Below are 16,881 nucleotides of genomic sequence, written 5' to 3'. Positions count from 1 at the left end.
CCGTGTTTTGTCCCCGACTCCTTCCTCCTCTTCCCAATGGACAGATGTCATGAAATGCTGCTCTTACTGGCAGGGGTTAATTATATGAAAACTTGATGACATCACGGCAGAGCTGCGAGAATGTCAAAATACATCTGCTGCCATATTCAGACATATTGCTCTCCCTCCTCTCCCCTTATATCAGCTCCCCTCCCCTTCTCAAAAGGGAATGTTCTCATGACATAAAACAGAAAACAACACAAGTGTCAAAAGAAAACAAAATTAGTGAACTTTTGTCTGCCACCATAGAAACGAGGATTAACTTATGTTATTCCAGAGCATGGAATGGAGACTATCTGCATGAGGATATATAGTGTATTGTCTTCTGTGAATTTTCATTTGACAGGGATTTTGGAGGCTGTGATCTTAATTAAATCTCAACTGACTCAAATAATGCATCTAAAGGCATGCAGTGTTGCGTAACCTTGCTGAGTTGGTAAACCATAAATCATCAGAAAGCTTATGATAGGAAGGGCTGCTTTGGATTTTTTTTGTTTGCTACAGTTGGTTTGTGTTTTTTTTTTTGGTCTTGTTTAACGTACACTTTACTGTGCTGTGCTATTGTGCCCTCCCTTTTTTAAGCAGCGTTATTTTTGCTTTAAAAAAAAAAAAAAAAGCTCTGAGACGTGCTCTGACCAGTCACTCAGCTGAACTAAAGAGAAGTCATAAATATAATGGGATTGACACGGAAGAAATGAAATCCCAGTGCTGGCTTTTTGGGGATCTCGCTGCTCATAGGAAGGTGTGGGTGCCTGACGTTCTTCTACAGCTGGATGAGCCCTCTACACATTTTAAAAGTGTACCTCTTAGCCCCATGCTAAAATTTATGCTGGGGCGTAAATAGTTATCAGACCCCACTGCGGAGTCGTAGCGTATCGCCCCTGGGTTGTAAGGGGTCACAGATGGATTATTGCACTAATGGACGGTGGGCTTTGACGTCTGCGCGAGTTGAGTTGATTTCAGTTGTGTGCAAGGAAGAAAAGGCTTGCAACAGTTGTGTGGAGAAGGTTAAAGGGGATTTTTAGGCATTGAAAGTGATGTAGGGCAGTCAGAGCGATTTCTTACGCAGGCTTTTAACCTGGCAATGCTCGAGCAGTGATGTTGCTTGAGAATCGGGTTGTTTTTAAAGTACTGAAGCTAAACAAATTACTATTCCAGTGTAAAGTGCTTTGGTTTCTGTATTTGTGATTGCATGCCCTGGGCAGCTGAAGGAAAGGTAAGGGGAGAAGGAGTTGTGCATTCAAAAGTTTAAGGAGTTGCAAAGCTCTTATGTTTTCTTGCTCTGTATTTCTTAGTCATTTTAGAGCTGCTGTAGACAAACCTAAGCTGGAAGGACACAGCACTTGGATTTGCTTTATGAAAATGTTTCCTGGTAGCAAGATAACTTACTGATGTTGTTTTCTCCCCTCTTTGCTACGGAAAAGCGGTAGCAGGGGTAGTTTTATCAACACCTGCAAAACTAGATTGTGGGAAAGTCCTGACACCATAAGCTAAATTTGTTATTGTTTGGTGAAAGGCTTGGCTGGTTTTAAGCAGTTTGTTTGTTTTATTGAAAGCAGAACTGCATTACTGGAAACTACTTTGCTGTAGTTCAGTTAAAATGTCCTGTACTCTTTTGTTTTTATAAGGTGCTTACTTGCTCAGCTTCGCTTTCCAGTTATAAGGAAAGGGAAAAAATACATCATCCACTCATCTGAGGATCTAAAGTGGCCGTGTGGAGATTGGGGACAGAAGCAGTGCTGGCAAATTTCTCTTCCCCAGCCTTCTTTTTTTTTTTTTTTTTTTTTTTTTTTGCCTTTTTTTTTTAACCTTTCCAGTACAGTTTCCTCTGCTAGCAGGAGGATCTGTAGGTTGTACTGAAGTTGAATGAATGTTAGAAAACCCAGACTGAATATTGAACAAATAAGTGGAATTGCTAATTGTTCTGTGCACTAGTTTCGGACGGATTTGCCTTCATTGATTAGGTAAGATGCTCTGTTATTTGGGAGGGACAACACCCCCTCCTCCCCAAACTGACAACGGGTTTTAATTTTTAAGCTTTATCTTGCCCTTAAATCTGAAACATCATTGTTCAAATAACTGAGAACAAGGTAAACCAACAACATCAAAAAGGTCGGCTTCTGTGATTTCTCAAGGGCTTGTTATTTTGTACTTTCCAATTCTATTTGATGTCTTGACAAAACAAGATGACACAAGGGAGAATACATTAAATTTTGATTTTCATCTAACCTGTTACAGTAGTGGCAGCTTAATTTCTTTTACTTTTTACCGAAGACGGCTTTTTGCACAATTACTCTAATTGCCACGCCACTTTATGAGAAGGTTTCTTTACGGGTTTCCCATTTGCCTTGATTTTGTGAGGCATTTTTTTGAACATGCTTTGACCTTTAACACAGCGAGCTTGCTGGTTGGAGTGTGTCTTCATTAGAAGTAAATCAGTGAATGGCAAGATTGTCAAAAAAGCAACTGATGTTTTCTCATTAGAATCTAATTTGCACCGTTGTGCTTAGCTGTGATGTTCAGCTGTAGGTGTCTGCCATAGGTGTGAAAAACTGCACATTTTAAGCAAATAAAGTTTACAACTGTTACAAAGGCTACAGTTGCAACCGCAGTGGCAAAGCCTAACTGAGTGTTTAAGCAGAGCTCTGTTTTGTTTGGGAAATAAACAGCAGGATTTAACCAGGTGAATGTTTTTCAAGAGCTCACTAATTTTTTCAGCTGACCAGGACAATAGATGTCTTCTCGAATGCCCCAAGTCTGAAGAGCAGGCAGCTACGGGTTCGACTCTTGCAGGAGAAAATACTCGGGGAGTGGAGAGAGGGCTCATCCTTCCCTAGAAATCTCTATCGGGAGTTGCAGTTCTTCTTAAAAATCTGCCATAGGGGAAAAAAAAAAAAAAGTCCCTCTGTATAACACTTCCTTTTTGCTCACATGAAATTCTAGGCATATTAAATGTTGCCAGTTCAATCATGGTCTTTTATTATTTAATTAAGCTCTCCTTAATGTATTAATGAATTAATACACAAATGTAAGGAGTCTGACATGATGATCATTCTCAGTATATTAAGGGTGTTTTGGAGAGAGAGGGTTTCAAGGGGTTTTCAAGGGCTTTAGGGGTATTTTGGATGTTTCTAAGCAGGATTGCTTTTGGTTTATTTGAGGCTTTTTTGGCAGAATATGTTGATCTAACATTTCCTTTCCTAAACTCTGGAAAAAAATACGGATTTTTTTTATTATTTTTTTTTTAAACTGAATCATTATAAAATATCACCACTGTTTGGAACCGTGTACAGCAGGTTATAATTTCCTTTCATGCTGGAGCGGGAAACAAAAATGATAACTTTTTAAAATGTGAAAAATGATGATGATAATCTCGAGGTTGAAATCTCACTCGGCTTATTAAATGAGTATTTGGTTGTGTGTGTTCCAGTTTAGTCTCTATTTCACAAATGTTAGATGCAGAAAGGATTTAATTTATGTAAACTTTATATTTTTATGCAAATTAAATGGGTATTTATTATAGCAGAAACAATTATCCTGGCACTTAGTGAGAAACCTGGTATGCATGAGAAGTGGTAGATAAGATCAGATGTTTCATTCTGTAAACAAATATAAAAATATTCCCATTTTTCCTCAGCTAGAAGAGAATACATAAGGCAGCAGACATGCTGACGTGCCGGGGAATGTCAGCAGAGCCCATCGTACTGCCTTCCATGGGTCAGAGGGAGATCTTCCCTCCTGATAAAATATGATAAACAAAATTATAATAATAAAATGCTAATTTAATTTTAAAGAGGGTTCTCTCTCTCTCCCCCCCCCCCCCCCCCCCCAGTAGAGACTTGTATTGTTACGGAGAGAACAGTTATGCTAATGACAGACTGCTCAGCTGATATTACATTAATATAACAAACATTACCTGTCTTAATGTGTTGTACTGTATTAGGGCAAAATAAGTAAGTCTAATAGTGAGATTCCATTTTGCATAATGAAACAGCATTGCAGTTTCTGCGTGAATAATTCTAGCAGCAGCGGTTTTTTGTTGTTATTTTGGAGGATGAAATATTACGTCGGAAATGTTTTAGTCTCGGGCTGGAAGCAGGTCCTGCCTTCAGCACTTCTTATTTTGCTGGGCTCTGCTCTGGCTTGTGGCATCGTGATTCCCGGTTTGCCAGTGTATCACTGGTTTGTCTTCTGTGGCATGAGAAAAGCTGTTTTGCATTGTTTCAGCTGAGTTTTTTCTACATTTCAAATGTATTGCACATAATAGCTTTCTAATAAGACGGCTCAAGTTAATTGTTTGGTTTTTGCCTAGCCATATCTATTTTTATTTGTAGCCCAGTATTTTTAACTGTTCCTCAGCTACTTGCACTTTCTATGTTCAGCTATGTTTTGCTCCGTTTAACTTTTATCACAAAATCTTTAACCGAAGAATTGCTGTTTAGAAATCCAAGGTGCCTGGTATGAGGTCTTACTGAAATCAAGTTTGAGCATACATCGCAGGAGAAAAGGATTTTCTGGCAGAGTTATTCTTTATGAATTAAGGAAATCCTCCCCATCTTCCATGCATGCCTGCTAACAGTTAACAGGACCACAACCGTATCCAACATCGAAGGCACGTTGTGTGAAAATGGCATTCTTTTTTTTCACTTCATACAAGATTAAACTACTTGAAATTATTTAGCTAGTATTTAATTATATTAATATCACTGAAAATGGGGGAATGGAGATGATTAAATAGGACTAAATCATTTTCATCCCCGTGACCCTTGTCTGGGTTGTATGGAGGAGTGACAAATGCATCCCTGCTGTAACTCCGTTGTGAAGTTAAAGGTGAACTTGGCCCAAGTTTGTGGAAGTTTTCCTTGGTCGGTCTCGCCAAAATACGGTGTGTTTGCAGAGCCTGGAACTGCGGGTAGCAGAGGGGACTGCGGGGGACGGGAGGGCTTTGGGGGATCCGGAGAAACAGCAGGCAAAACCCTGGGAGAAATAGCGTCTGAAAACAATTGTGAGTATTAAAGACATTTTTTGCCGTTGATGGTATTAGCATGTCAGCAGGTCTATACTAGTACAGCTCCGAAAGCCAAATTGCAGCTGTATTTTTACCTTTGCTGCCAGGTTTACATGCAGCTGGGTATCTACCACACCCTATTGTTATCAGTCAACAATACCAAAAGTAGTTCATTAATCATATCAATAACAACAATCGTGTTTCACGTGGAAAATAGAAATAAACAACTTAAAAAAAGAAAAGATTGATTTCTGCTCTGCATGCTAACTGAGCATTCTTTAAATATATCTGCCAGTAGTTTAATTTGAACTTCAACTCCCCGAAGGCAGTAAGACAGAATTATTTTAGTTCTTCATAAACTGCCTTCTGTGATTCATTGTTAACTCATAAAACACGCTCATTTTCATGTACTTAAACAGTTAAGCCATTTTTAAAGTTGGTTTGTAATTTTTTTTGGCAACACATTTAAGTTGACATCTGAGAGATAGAAATCTAAAATTAATTTATAGCCCTCAGTTTAGTTTTCATTTACTATCGGACAAAATATCAGAAATAAATATTTTTTATCTAACGTAATGTAAAGTATATTGCGCAGTATCTAAAATAAAGTTTAGTTTTGACTGAATACACTCAAAAAGGGACCCATAAATATTAGAGAGCTGTAGTTAAGAACTTACATGACTGTTTTAAATACTATTGATTTAAACCACTGGCTAGATTTTATGAATCAAAGTGTAATTTCCAAGCTTTGGCTATATTTCTCATCGCTAAAGCACTCTCTCTTGTGTGCCTTTAGCAGCTTTCCAGACATTCAACACGGGATTAAATGATAGTAGTTACAATGATCAATAGGTTAAGACCGGTACAATCACTCTTACCGCTAATGACCTCAGTAGTAATGGGTAATAAAGTGTGGGCTATAATAGCCTATTGCTGGTGCTGCATGCCCTTTGATTCCTAGTATTACCAGGGACTAGCTACATGAAAAAGTTGGACATTGGGAGTTAAGAGAGTGGATATATAGGCTATCATTCTTAACTATTTAAAGTCCTCAAACTGTACGTGTGCCCATCCTTGTCCGGGGCGTGCGTGTCGTTTTTAACACGGTAGTTTCTGGTTTATTTGAATTTGTCTGTAAAAGGTTTCTGTAAGTTGCTTCCATGATAAGCTGAAGCACAAACTTTGGCTAAATGTGGCTGTTAGCCGTGTTTATAAATGGAAGGCAGGACCTTCTTTAGAGGTGCAGATGTGGTGTGCAAATGTGGTTTCAGATGGTAAAATGAAGTTGAACGGATCAACGCAAACTTGTACTTCTAGGTGTGCCATATATATGTGTGTGTGTGTGTATATATATATATATAAATATATTTTTTTTTTCTTGCTGGTTAAGTGCTTCTGTTCTAGCAAAGAGTGTTCAGCTAGGATATTCTTCACCAGAAGGTACATGGCCAGTTTTCAAAGGTAGGGCCAAATCCTTAGATTTGTCCCAAGATAAACGTGCAAAAAAGCCGTGGAAGTGAATGGGAGTTGTCTCTGCATAGCTGACGGCAGAATGCGGCCCTTCTTATTAATCACCGATGTGTAGGGTTTACAGCACCCCACCCTATTCCTGTCTGCATCCCTGCTTGTCGTCATAAATCTGACTGAAGAGTATTTGTGTTGTCTGTCTTCCAAGAAGGGCACAGAAAACATACTTAAACATGCTTCCTCTTCTGTTTGCTCAGTCCAACTTCAATGAAAAGTAGTACAAACCCGAGGGTAAAGTAAACTTCTCTGGGGATGAGAATAATGAAGGTGAGTCATGCTTCGGGGCGAAGATAGTGATGGCAGTATTTAATTAAATAATTTTCTACTCCCAGAAAAGTTTTTAAAAGACTACGGATTAAGATATTCTGAATTAATGGGATTACCCATCCTGATGACTCAGTGTCCTTGGAGCTGGTCCTGCGTGGCCAGGCGGTGGCATGGCGCAGCAGCTGGCCAGTGGCTTTCCCATAGGCACAGGCAAGTCACGCCGGCCACAGGAGAACGGCCGCTGGCTTCGGTGGGACTGGCATTTGACCTGTAATTAAATCTTCATTTGCCTGTGTTCACACCTGCCTGGACCACATTAGATACATGGGAATGCGCTGCGCCACGGGGGATGCACAGAGGACCTCGCCGTGTTTGCGTTAATGGGATGTCGGAGGTGTGCGAGCCTTTGCTAGACTTCGCTCAGACAAATGTTTTCAAGGCAGTGTCTGGCCCTGGCACACAACATGTACACAACAACACGGGGAGATGTGCAGCGTACATGCATCTGACCTTCAGGAACCATTTTTAGTTCATCAAAATTAGTGATGCTGAGAAATCAGGACATCAGTGCATAATGACTGTGAAATTAGGAATGAGAGCTTGCTATGCAAATGACAGGACAAATCATGTGAAAAAGTCAAGATAAACTGCATATTAAGACATTATGTTACATAAAATTAATACTGCATTTCTCTCTTGCTTACTACTACACTGGAAGATTTTTTTTTTAAACTCCTTTATCTTCTGATCAGCTATTGTCTGCTGATTTTTTAGAAAGTGGTGCACAGAAAAAGTGCTAAACATATTATTACCTTTTATTGTAATACATGAGATGACAGGAGATCCTTTTTAGCAAAGTATATCCTTTACTGCTTTTAGTTTTGTGCTGTCACGTATTTGACTTGAAACTATAGAAAAGTAAGGTGCTTAAATATTACTGTTAAAACTCATATGGGTTTTGTCTTTTCCTCTATTGTTTTTTTTTCCCTCCTTTTCTTTTCCTTTTTTGGGGTGGAGGGTAGAGGGGTGGGTTTCTAGGGAAATAGTCTTCTTGCATTACTAGGACTGACAAAATGGTTCTCATGTAGTCTGCAAATTAAACACAAGTGCAGTGATTATTTTGAATAGCTAAATTACATTCTAGAAAGCTTGCAGAATTCATAGCATTGTCATTAGGTATCCGCTTGAATACAATTTGTGTAACCTTGGCCAAGACAGCCTGTCATTTTAATGTCAGTGTTTTATCTGAACAAGACATCATCCTTTCAGATACAGTGTACAGGTTCCTTGCAAAGATGCCCGTGCAGAAACGTGTTAACAGTTGCAAATATGAAATGCTATCAAGTTCATCACTGTAGCTGTTTGTCACTGAAATGTCATGGAAAGCGGCTTTTAATGGTATCTCACATAATATGAAAGAATTGAAGACATCTGTATGCTGGGTGAATATGGAATGGTAAAGACATCGTGGTAGGGCCTTTCTCTTGAAATTGCATGGGAGTCTAGTGCTGTTATTCACATCACTGAGCCTTCCTTCAATTTTCTTCAAAACCTGTTGTAATAGGGTCTAGATCCCATCAGTGCGGGATACTCAGCTGTTGGATTGCTGTATGGAAGGCAAGGGCTTTCTGGGAGGGAAAGGACCCAGTTGCATATTTCTTGTAAAAATAAATAAATCTTAACAGGGTTTACTATTTTGTTTGCTTTAAAGAATTTGCATTGCAATAATGTCCTGCAAAAAGGGATTTTAGTCGCCAGGAGAACGTGGTCAGTACCCCTGTGCCTGCTGCGGTGGGCTGTAAGGACTCCCTGGCCTTCAGCACCCTTGGTGCCAGGCGCGGGCTCCCCCGGCGCAGGGAAGGCGGGCAGCGCGGAGGAGCTGCGGCGGTGCGCTCTGACCCCCTCTTTGCTCTCTTGCGCTTCAGGTTCCAGTGTCGGTGGCTATGATGACACCTCAAGTGATCACTCCCCAGCAAATGCAGCAGATCCTCCAGCAACAAGTGCTAACTCCCCAGCAACTCCAAGTCCTGCTCCAACAGCAGCAGGCACTCATGCTTCAACAGGTAATTGTTTTCTTAACAGCTGTTCAGGTGGCTTCTATAGATACCAGAGGGCTTCGCCTCCCAAAATGTTCCTGGGGAAAGAAGCTGCCCACATCTCGGGTCTGTACCTCGGAGCAGCCGTGCTCTGAGATGAACTGACTGCTCTTTTGTTTTTAATTCTAGAAATAGCTACTGGAAACAAATCCAGGGAGCAGTGCTAGGAGTGTTTCCAAGATCAGCTAAATAATACAGATGCATATTTAAGTGTCAGGACTTCGGCAGATGTCCCTGTTGATTTTGCCTCCATCCCCCAGAAAGCGTGGTTTGCCCTGACGAGTTGGAATAAACAAGGTAGTAGGGCGATACTTCCCATTTTAGACCTCGTTGTGGCCATCTGGAACCGTAACGGACTATGGAAACGGTGGCAATAAAAGTGAAGAGGTTTGCAAGCCTTAATCTGTGCGATTTCAGCCAGCGTATGCCGTGTGGTATGTCAGTGTTCCTCACAGCCCATGGTCCTTTTTCAGCTGAAAGTTGGCCACTGACAAGCCCCGAGGCTCCGTTATCGTAGGGTACGGCACAGCGGGGGCTCGCGAATCCCGGGCGGGTGTCAGCATCCACCCCAGCCCGACCTTGCGTGCTCCCTCCTGGCTGCCACGCTCCCTCCTGCCCGCGCCGGAGCGCTGCCTGCGCGGCACACATCTGGGGAGCGGGGAGGAGGAGAGTGTTTCCCAGGATGTCTATGCATGTATTGAACAACACTTAATACAGTCAAACCCTATCATTTAGAAAGCATGTGTGTTTCACAACAGAGATTCGCCAGGCTCTCTCAGCAAGGGCATTTTGGCTTTGTTGTTACAATCAAAGGTCATTCCTTGCCTTATTTTAATTAGTTTGTGTAGAAAATGGTATGTTTTTCATCAGTTCATTTTGGAGATTACTTTTCAAACGATAATGCCAAGAATAGTCAGTGTGCACTGAATTTATTGTTGAGTTTCAAACTAAAGGTCAGACCATTACAGATAAAAGGATGCTATTTTTCAAATCACAGTTTGTGTGTTACACCAGAAGGGACACTGAATTGGCTCACCACTTTGTTACTTACCATCTTTCCTTTTCTTTGTAGCAGCAGCTTCAAGAGTTTTATAAGAAACAACAGGAACAGTTGCAGCTTCAACTTTTACAGCAACAACATGCTGGAAAACAGCCTAAAGAGGTACAGACAATACCCATTTTACTTTCAAACCACAGATCCCCGGGGACTGTCTAGTGGCTATTAAACTGTCATTCATCTTATAAATGATTGCACAACTGAACTGACTCTATCGGGTCTCAGCTTTCAGATTTAGAGTTATTGTCCTGTTTTCGCCTGTATTTTCCTGTGCTTTCCATTTGCTTGCTGCCACATATTTTATAGCAGGGGACCATGCCTTGATGTTTGGTATGAGTACTGGAGCAAGCATCTAGACTTGTATCTTGGGAGAGTGCTTTTGGAAGTTAGTTATGTTGTAAAGGGGAGGGGGCAAGGCAGCAGGCCCAGATATGGTGCTGTCCTCTCTAAACAGGGCAAAATGCCAAGAGACGTTGAGTGTGGGCTTGCAGTTTCCAACCGGAGAGGTTCTGGTTGCACGTTCCTCGCGGCACAGGCTTAGCAGGAGGGACCACACTGGACAGCATCGGTGGTGACACTGAGAAGCGAGGTCCAAGACACAGAGGTAGTGCGGGAACACCGCCTTGTCGCGGCATGGTGTCAGGAGACCTCGCTCTGATGCCACCGCAGTCCATGGCAGGAACGGGACAGGCCAGGGTGGTTTCTGCCCATCCTTTAAGTACACTTTCCTTTCAAAATACCTGTCGTGTCCTAAACTTTGTTTGTTGATTTTGGTGTCCTTAAATTTAATTTTGCTGTAATTACATTTATTTTTAAGGCACTGAGTTCACCCCTCTAGTCACAAGGAGTTCGAGGCTTTCACATTTAACCTGACATCACTGCTGGCTTAGGTAGATCCTAGAAAGCTGCCTCTTGGCACGAGACGCTGCGTGATGTCCTCCGATAGCAGCAGCACTTGCGCGTTGCTTTGCAAGTGGCGCTACTCGAAGCACGCACCAATTTCTGCCCCCTTCCCCCCGCCCCCCCGAAATTTCGGCAAATCGTGCCACCTGTGCCAAGTTTCAACCCAGAGTGAATTTTTCCAGCTGAGTTATAAACCCCTGAAAATAGGGGGGTTTATAATGGAAACGCTGACACAACCTTAACCATAGCGCGCTTACGGGCGCCACTATAATAAAAAGGGAACAGATTAAAAAGTGTCTAAAATGTAAATCTAAAGGACTAACAGTAATTAAAATGGAAATGGCACAGGGAGGGAAGGCATGTAATTGTGAGATATCACTGTGCAGAATGCTCTCAGCTTTGTTTTGCTGGCTGTTTTTCTAATTCAGTAGGGCTTACTCATCAGTGGCAGTTCAATGCGCGTTAATGACTCTGGGATGCAGGCATCACTCTGGACAAAGAAATGATTATTGTGCGGTCAAAAGAAGTTCAAAGACAAGAAGGGAATTTCAGTTTTTTCCTTAGAGATCCACATTCAAGAGCATATAAATTAAGCCAAATGTTAAAAACCACAGTCTGAAAGCTGACTTCAAAGTCACAACTCTCTAATTAATGAACTGCGAGCTTCAGTTTGGACAAGTCGTGGTTTGATGCGCCCATAAATCAACATGACAGGTCTGTTTCACAGCCTCAGACAGCGCTTGTCATTGAGTCACATCAGATGTAAACACAGCAGAAAAAAGAGGGAATATGAAGGAGGTGCAATTGATCAACAGAATTGGTAAAAACCCACTTTTGAAACGCATTATGCATGATCACAGGAAATGGCGATAGCCTCAAGAGGCTTTCTCCTTCTGCTGTTGCTTTTTTGAATCAGGTTTCTAACAGCCTTCAAAAGGGAGAATAAGAATTATGGAGCTTCTCCCCTGTGGCTGGCAGGCAATAACCCCCTGTTGTTATTTTGTGCTTCTTTCTTTTCAAAGGCGTCAAAATTTAGTTTTTTAAAGATCTTTAACTCTATATTTGAAGACAAACAATAAAGGGCTGCCACTGTCATTCTTATCAGTTACCAGGGATTGTATTTTTTCTTTCTGTTGCCACTTCTTATTAACCTCTTATTTGGTCTATTAGACATAGTTTTGAATGCAAGCCTGCATGCTGGGAGAACATGAAAGTTCAGATGAGCTCAGAGGGCAGATAAAGAAATTTGAAGGGGAAAGTTACACAGCAGAATGAACGATAAAAGTTAACTCTTCTAAATTGCTGTTGTCAGACAGGAGAGCATCTCAGACACAAAGATGAGGGCTTGGAGCTTAAAGAAAAAAATACTTTGTGTTAAAAAAGACGAGAAGGGAAGTTAGACAATGTGATGGCATTTCAATATCTAACACACTCATTTACCGTGGTCACACTTCTGATATTACACTATCGAAAGCAACAATAAGAAAGGACTCCTTCCTGTTTCAAGAAGAGCATTTTAACACCATATCTGTTAAGAGAACAAGGGGCCCAAGTCTCTTCAGCTTTTTCTAGGATTTTGGGGGGGTATTTTTGCTGATGGTTTTAGTAGAGGCCTGTTTCAACGATGCGTTTCATCCCACAGGTTTGTTCAGCCCTGTTTTTCCTGCCTTAAGGAGGTTATTCTTCCTAAATTACCACGCAAGCGGTGGTCTTTTATTTTTTTTATTCCCCCCTCCCTCTCGTACTAAAAACTGGCGGTCGGGTCACATGGCGAGCAGCGCCGTGGTGGGGACCGGCGGCTGCCGTGCTAACGAGGGCTGAGTTCGTACCTTGACAGATGGAACAAGTGTATTCATGTACTGCGTCCCCCAAGTCATTTTGTTAGTGCCTTGTCCTATTGTACCGTCGTGAAAGAAGAAAAACACAACAAATCTCCCAAGCCCCGCTGGTAAAAGGGATCCGACCCCCAAGCAGGATAACAGACGGACCCCAGTAAGGTTTCTGGTGGGTTTTGCTCGAGGGCTGCGTGGCGTAGCAGAGGGTGAGCATCGCGCAGTGCCTGTTAGCACGAGCCGGAGGCACCGGGGCGAGATCTCAGCCTGCAGGGCTGCCTCTCGGGGCTGCCTCTCCCCCGGCAAAGTTGGGTCTCCCCGAGGCAAGGGGGGCTTTAGAGAAAGATCCCGCTCGGTGCCGTGGCGCTGGATGGAGCGGGTTGTTTTCCAAAAAGGGCCGTTTGTCCTCCGGCAGTTGTGACAGTTTATGTTAGGCAGTAGGGAGTAACCTAAGAAAGGAAAACAGACCTTTGACAGAAGCTTTAGGGAGGGGATCAAAAATGCAAGTTTTATCAGGATATTTCAGCATTTTAACACTGACTACTGACCTGACAACAGGACTGCACTGAGACCTTTTTTGTGTGCATTCAATTGTGAGAAGTAAACAAACTGCCTTGTATCCTGTGTTTGGTAACTGGGTGGGGAGCGCAGTTTGGCAACGTGTCTTGCTTTTAAATTCTTTCTTGGACAATGGGCCTTGTATACTTTTATATCCTGGCTTTTCAAAGTAGAGAGTGTTCAAGAGCTTTTCTTAGGATAGCTGAGAAGACAACCAAACGGGCATCAGTCAATTTAAATAAAGGTTGGTTTTTTTTAAAAAAAAAAAGGTAGCTTTACAGTCAGATGGGAAATAGGTAAAACACAGCTTACTCTAACTAGATTTTTATGTCATACCATTTATTATATATTTATTATATATATATAAATATATATTAAGTATATATGTATTTAGAAAATGAATATTTATGGAGGCAAACATTAACTCTTAATATAACTGTTGCTGTGGCTTGCATTCATCTGGTGCTGTTGCAAATAGTTGAGCAAGTGGATCTGTCTGAGCAAGCTGTTGCAAAGAAGTGAAAACTCTCCAAGTTTCAGAATATCTAAACACCTATTTGTTTAACTGTGTTCTCAAAGTCCTAGATTTTCTTTGGAAAGCAGATAAATTAACTTTCCTGTCAGTACAGTTGGGGGTATACAGTTGGTTGCAATATTAAGGTTGATGGGGCATGGTGGTACAAGAAGGTGGGGACCAAGCCCCTGGCTGGTGTCCGTCAGTCCCGCTCCTGCAGCTCTGGTGGATTTTTCCCCCCCCCCCCCCCCCGCTTGACACCAGCAGGGAACGGGGCCAGTGATCCTCTGGCTCGGTGTCAAGGAAGGGCGACAAAAAGCTTGGGACCTGGCTGGGGTTTGTTTGTGAAAGTATGCGGTTTTGTAAGAGTTAATTTTCTTTCCATAGCTGTTAGCCATAATGTGTATAAGACCTCCACCTTGATATGATTCCTAGCAGATTAGGGATATTAGATAATTTCCTTCTATTTATTGTACTACTGCACTGTATTATCTTTCTATCACTCAGATAATTACTAAGGAAATCTACATTAATTTTTTTTTGCTAGCACAAGGAACTGCTAAACACTGGCATGATGTATTGATGTTTTACACAACAAAAGTTTTCCTCCTGTCATTGTACAATAAATAAAAAGATATTTATCAAAATGCAAAGCCTTTCATGGATTTTAAAGAACAAAGCAAATAAAATACAAGATGAGCATGGAAGCAAAACCTAGAGGCTTCCTTAACTGAACAAAATTAAGGACTCTGAAGCCTGGAGTACTGTACATATTAAACACTCACATTCAAGTAAGATGTTGTTTGCTAAATTATGAATGTGTGTAATTAAAATCTAGTGGCTGTTTCTATGAAAGATTTACAATGTTATTTCATCGTTTGTCATGGCTAATTAACAATATTAGATGAAGTTTTTCTTCTTCAAAGGTCTGATTTTTTCTCATTTATTTATGTCAGAAGTGATAAACAGAGTAGTTAAAAGCTTCTCCGGGTACAGTAGTGAGAAAAGCAACATGTTCTTTTACACCTCAAAGGTTCAAGGTTCACATCCCTGTGGAGTAAAGCAACTCCATCTTCTTTCTAGTGAGAATAATTAAAATTTTCGAAGTGCAGAAGTAGCAGCCTTAAATACAGCACAGCATAATTCCCAACATAACAGAAAGTATTGTGGGGCTTGATGGATGAATAAGAGAAAGTATAAAATACCATAAATTAAGCCAGTCGTATTGCCTTAATAGTTGAGACAACCATTGCATGAGCAAGCAGAGCACAGTGCAGGGTTGTTTTTCATTACGTCTAATTGTGATGGGATCGTGTGGTGTGATTCTCACGTTATACATGTTCTTTGCCTCAAAGAATTACCCAGGACTTTAACAGCTGCCGGCAGCATTTGCTTTACCCACCACTGAAACTCAGCCACTTCTAGGGTAAAACACGACCACATGGACCAGGGTGACATGGTAGCGTGGACCAAGAAACGCTGCATACATTTTTAATTGGGATGGCAGGAAGGATTTAGGTAGGATGAAAGTAACCACTGGAGGTGGGAATCCACTGCAGCCCTGTGGTTAGCTCTAGCACCTAAGTGTGCCTTGGGGTCTTTGATGTGGGGCGGTGGGCTCGCTAGTTTGCCTTGATACGGAGTGACTGCGATCAGAAGTTGAAGTGTGTTGAGACAAGGAGCCCAGTAAATCCTCTGTTAATGCTTTGCTCTGTACTGACAAATGTGCATTTTTTTTTTTTTCCCAGCCCCAGCAACAGCAGGTGGCTACGCAGCAGTTGGCCTTTCAGCAGCAACTCTTACAGATGCAGCAGTTGCAACAGCAGCACCTCCTGTCTTTGCAGCGTCAGGGGCTGCTAACGATCCAGCCTGGCCAGCCTACTCTGCCTTTGCAACCCCTTGCACAAGGTAGGTGAGGGGTTTGGGAGCTGCTGGCTGTCTGGCAAAGAGATAGCACGCACTCACACACAAAATTGTCACTCAGGAAGAGAGAGAGAGAGATCTCTTACAGGCGCATAAAATAATAAGCACAGAAAAATCCTGACAGGCAGGGTGGGCATTATAAAGATGTTTTTTGAGAAGGGCGATGCTGAAATCGTGGATTGCTCTGGCTAGCGGGAGGCAGGCGGTTTGGAGTTCAGATTCAATTTGCACAGCTATAGCCGGTCTGGCGGACTCGAAGCTGCTGGTTGTACTAATCTGAGCTTGAAATCCTTCACAGGAGGCATCTTAATCGATTCTTAGTGCTGGGTTCATGGCTCAGGATAGTGTGAGAGCAGCTTTTCCTTTTTTAATGTGTTACTTGGGCCCTTTCTGGTTCCAGCCCAGCAAGGACCTGGGTGCAGAGGAGCTCTGATCGGCACGCTGCCGAACTGTAGAAATTTGATTGCCCTTTGCTGCAGCTGAGAGGGAGAGCTGGCGGTGTCTCCTCTCCATGCCTGTTTACACGGCCTTCATTTCACTGCCCGTGTGCATCATAGCTTCATTCCTCCCTCCACACTGAGGCAAATTGGGATTAACTCCATTTAATTTTAATGGTGTTACTGACAATTAGATCCTCCTACATCTTTATTCAGTCCTACACTCTGCAAGAAGTTACTGCTTTCCTGAAATTCCTATTTGTATTTTTTTTTAAGATGTTGATGCATTAAAAGCAATAACTACTTAAATCACAATACTTTTGATAGTGGTTATAACCTGGGGTTTTTATTCTCTCTTTTCCTCTTTGGCTTGAATCTTTTTTTTTTTTAAACTAGGTTTAGCCATAGGACTTTTTAACGGACTTGCCTGAATTCTGGCTGCTGTGATTAAGGCAGATTGTTCAAAGTTGGCATGGCTCAGGGAAGACAAGGTCTTTCAACCATGATGCTGGTGTTTCTGAATAATCATGCCTTTTACTTCCCTTGCCCCATAATGAATTTAAACATCCACCTCACCAACTTGAGTCAGCTCAGGTTGAATGATTTCGGCTCTTCATAGCAGCCTTAGGGCTGCTACTAGTTGCTAAACCATATGATGAGTTTACATTCAGCTCTATTCAGTTAAATGGGGGGGACGGGACAAAATTGCTTCTGTTCTTC

General features: G+C 41.8%; 1 protein-coding gene across 19 annotated transcripts in view; it reads left to right on the top strand.

Moving 5' to 3' along the window:
- The window catches only part of FOXP1 (forkhead box P1), a 392,835-nt gene that overhangs the window by 307,360 nt on the left and 68,594 nt on the right, over positions 1-16,881 (top strand). For 18 of the 19 annotated variants that reach the window (XM_087743167.1, XM_087743173.1, XM_087743168.1 and 15 more), the window contains 3 exons: positions 8,767-8,904; positions 10,010-10,099; positions 15,550-15,709. In XM_087743167.1, the coding sequence (XP_087599293.1) occupies positions 8,767-8,904; positions 10,010-10,099; positions 15,550-15,709 (388 nt within the window). The remainder of the gene's footprint in view (positions 1-8,766; positions 8,905-10,009; positions 10,100-15,549; positions 15,710-16,881) is intronic. The other variant, XM_087743184.1, reaches the window with a different exon arrangement.

This window comes from Nipponia nippon, unplaced genomic scaffold, assembly GCF_047370975.1.
Source record: "Nipponia nippon isolate SJK-2023a ecotype South Korea unplaced genomic scaffold, ASM4737097v1 scaffold_9, whole genome shotgun sequence".
NCBI classification, from domain to species: Eukaryota; Metazoa; Chordata; class Aves; order Pelecaniformes; family Threskiornithidae; genus Nipponia; species Nipponia nippon.
This window is presented reverse-complemented; position numbering and strand designations above follow the sequence as displayed.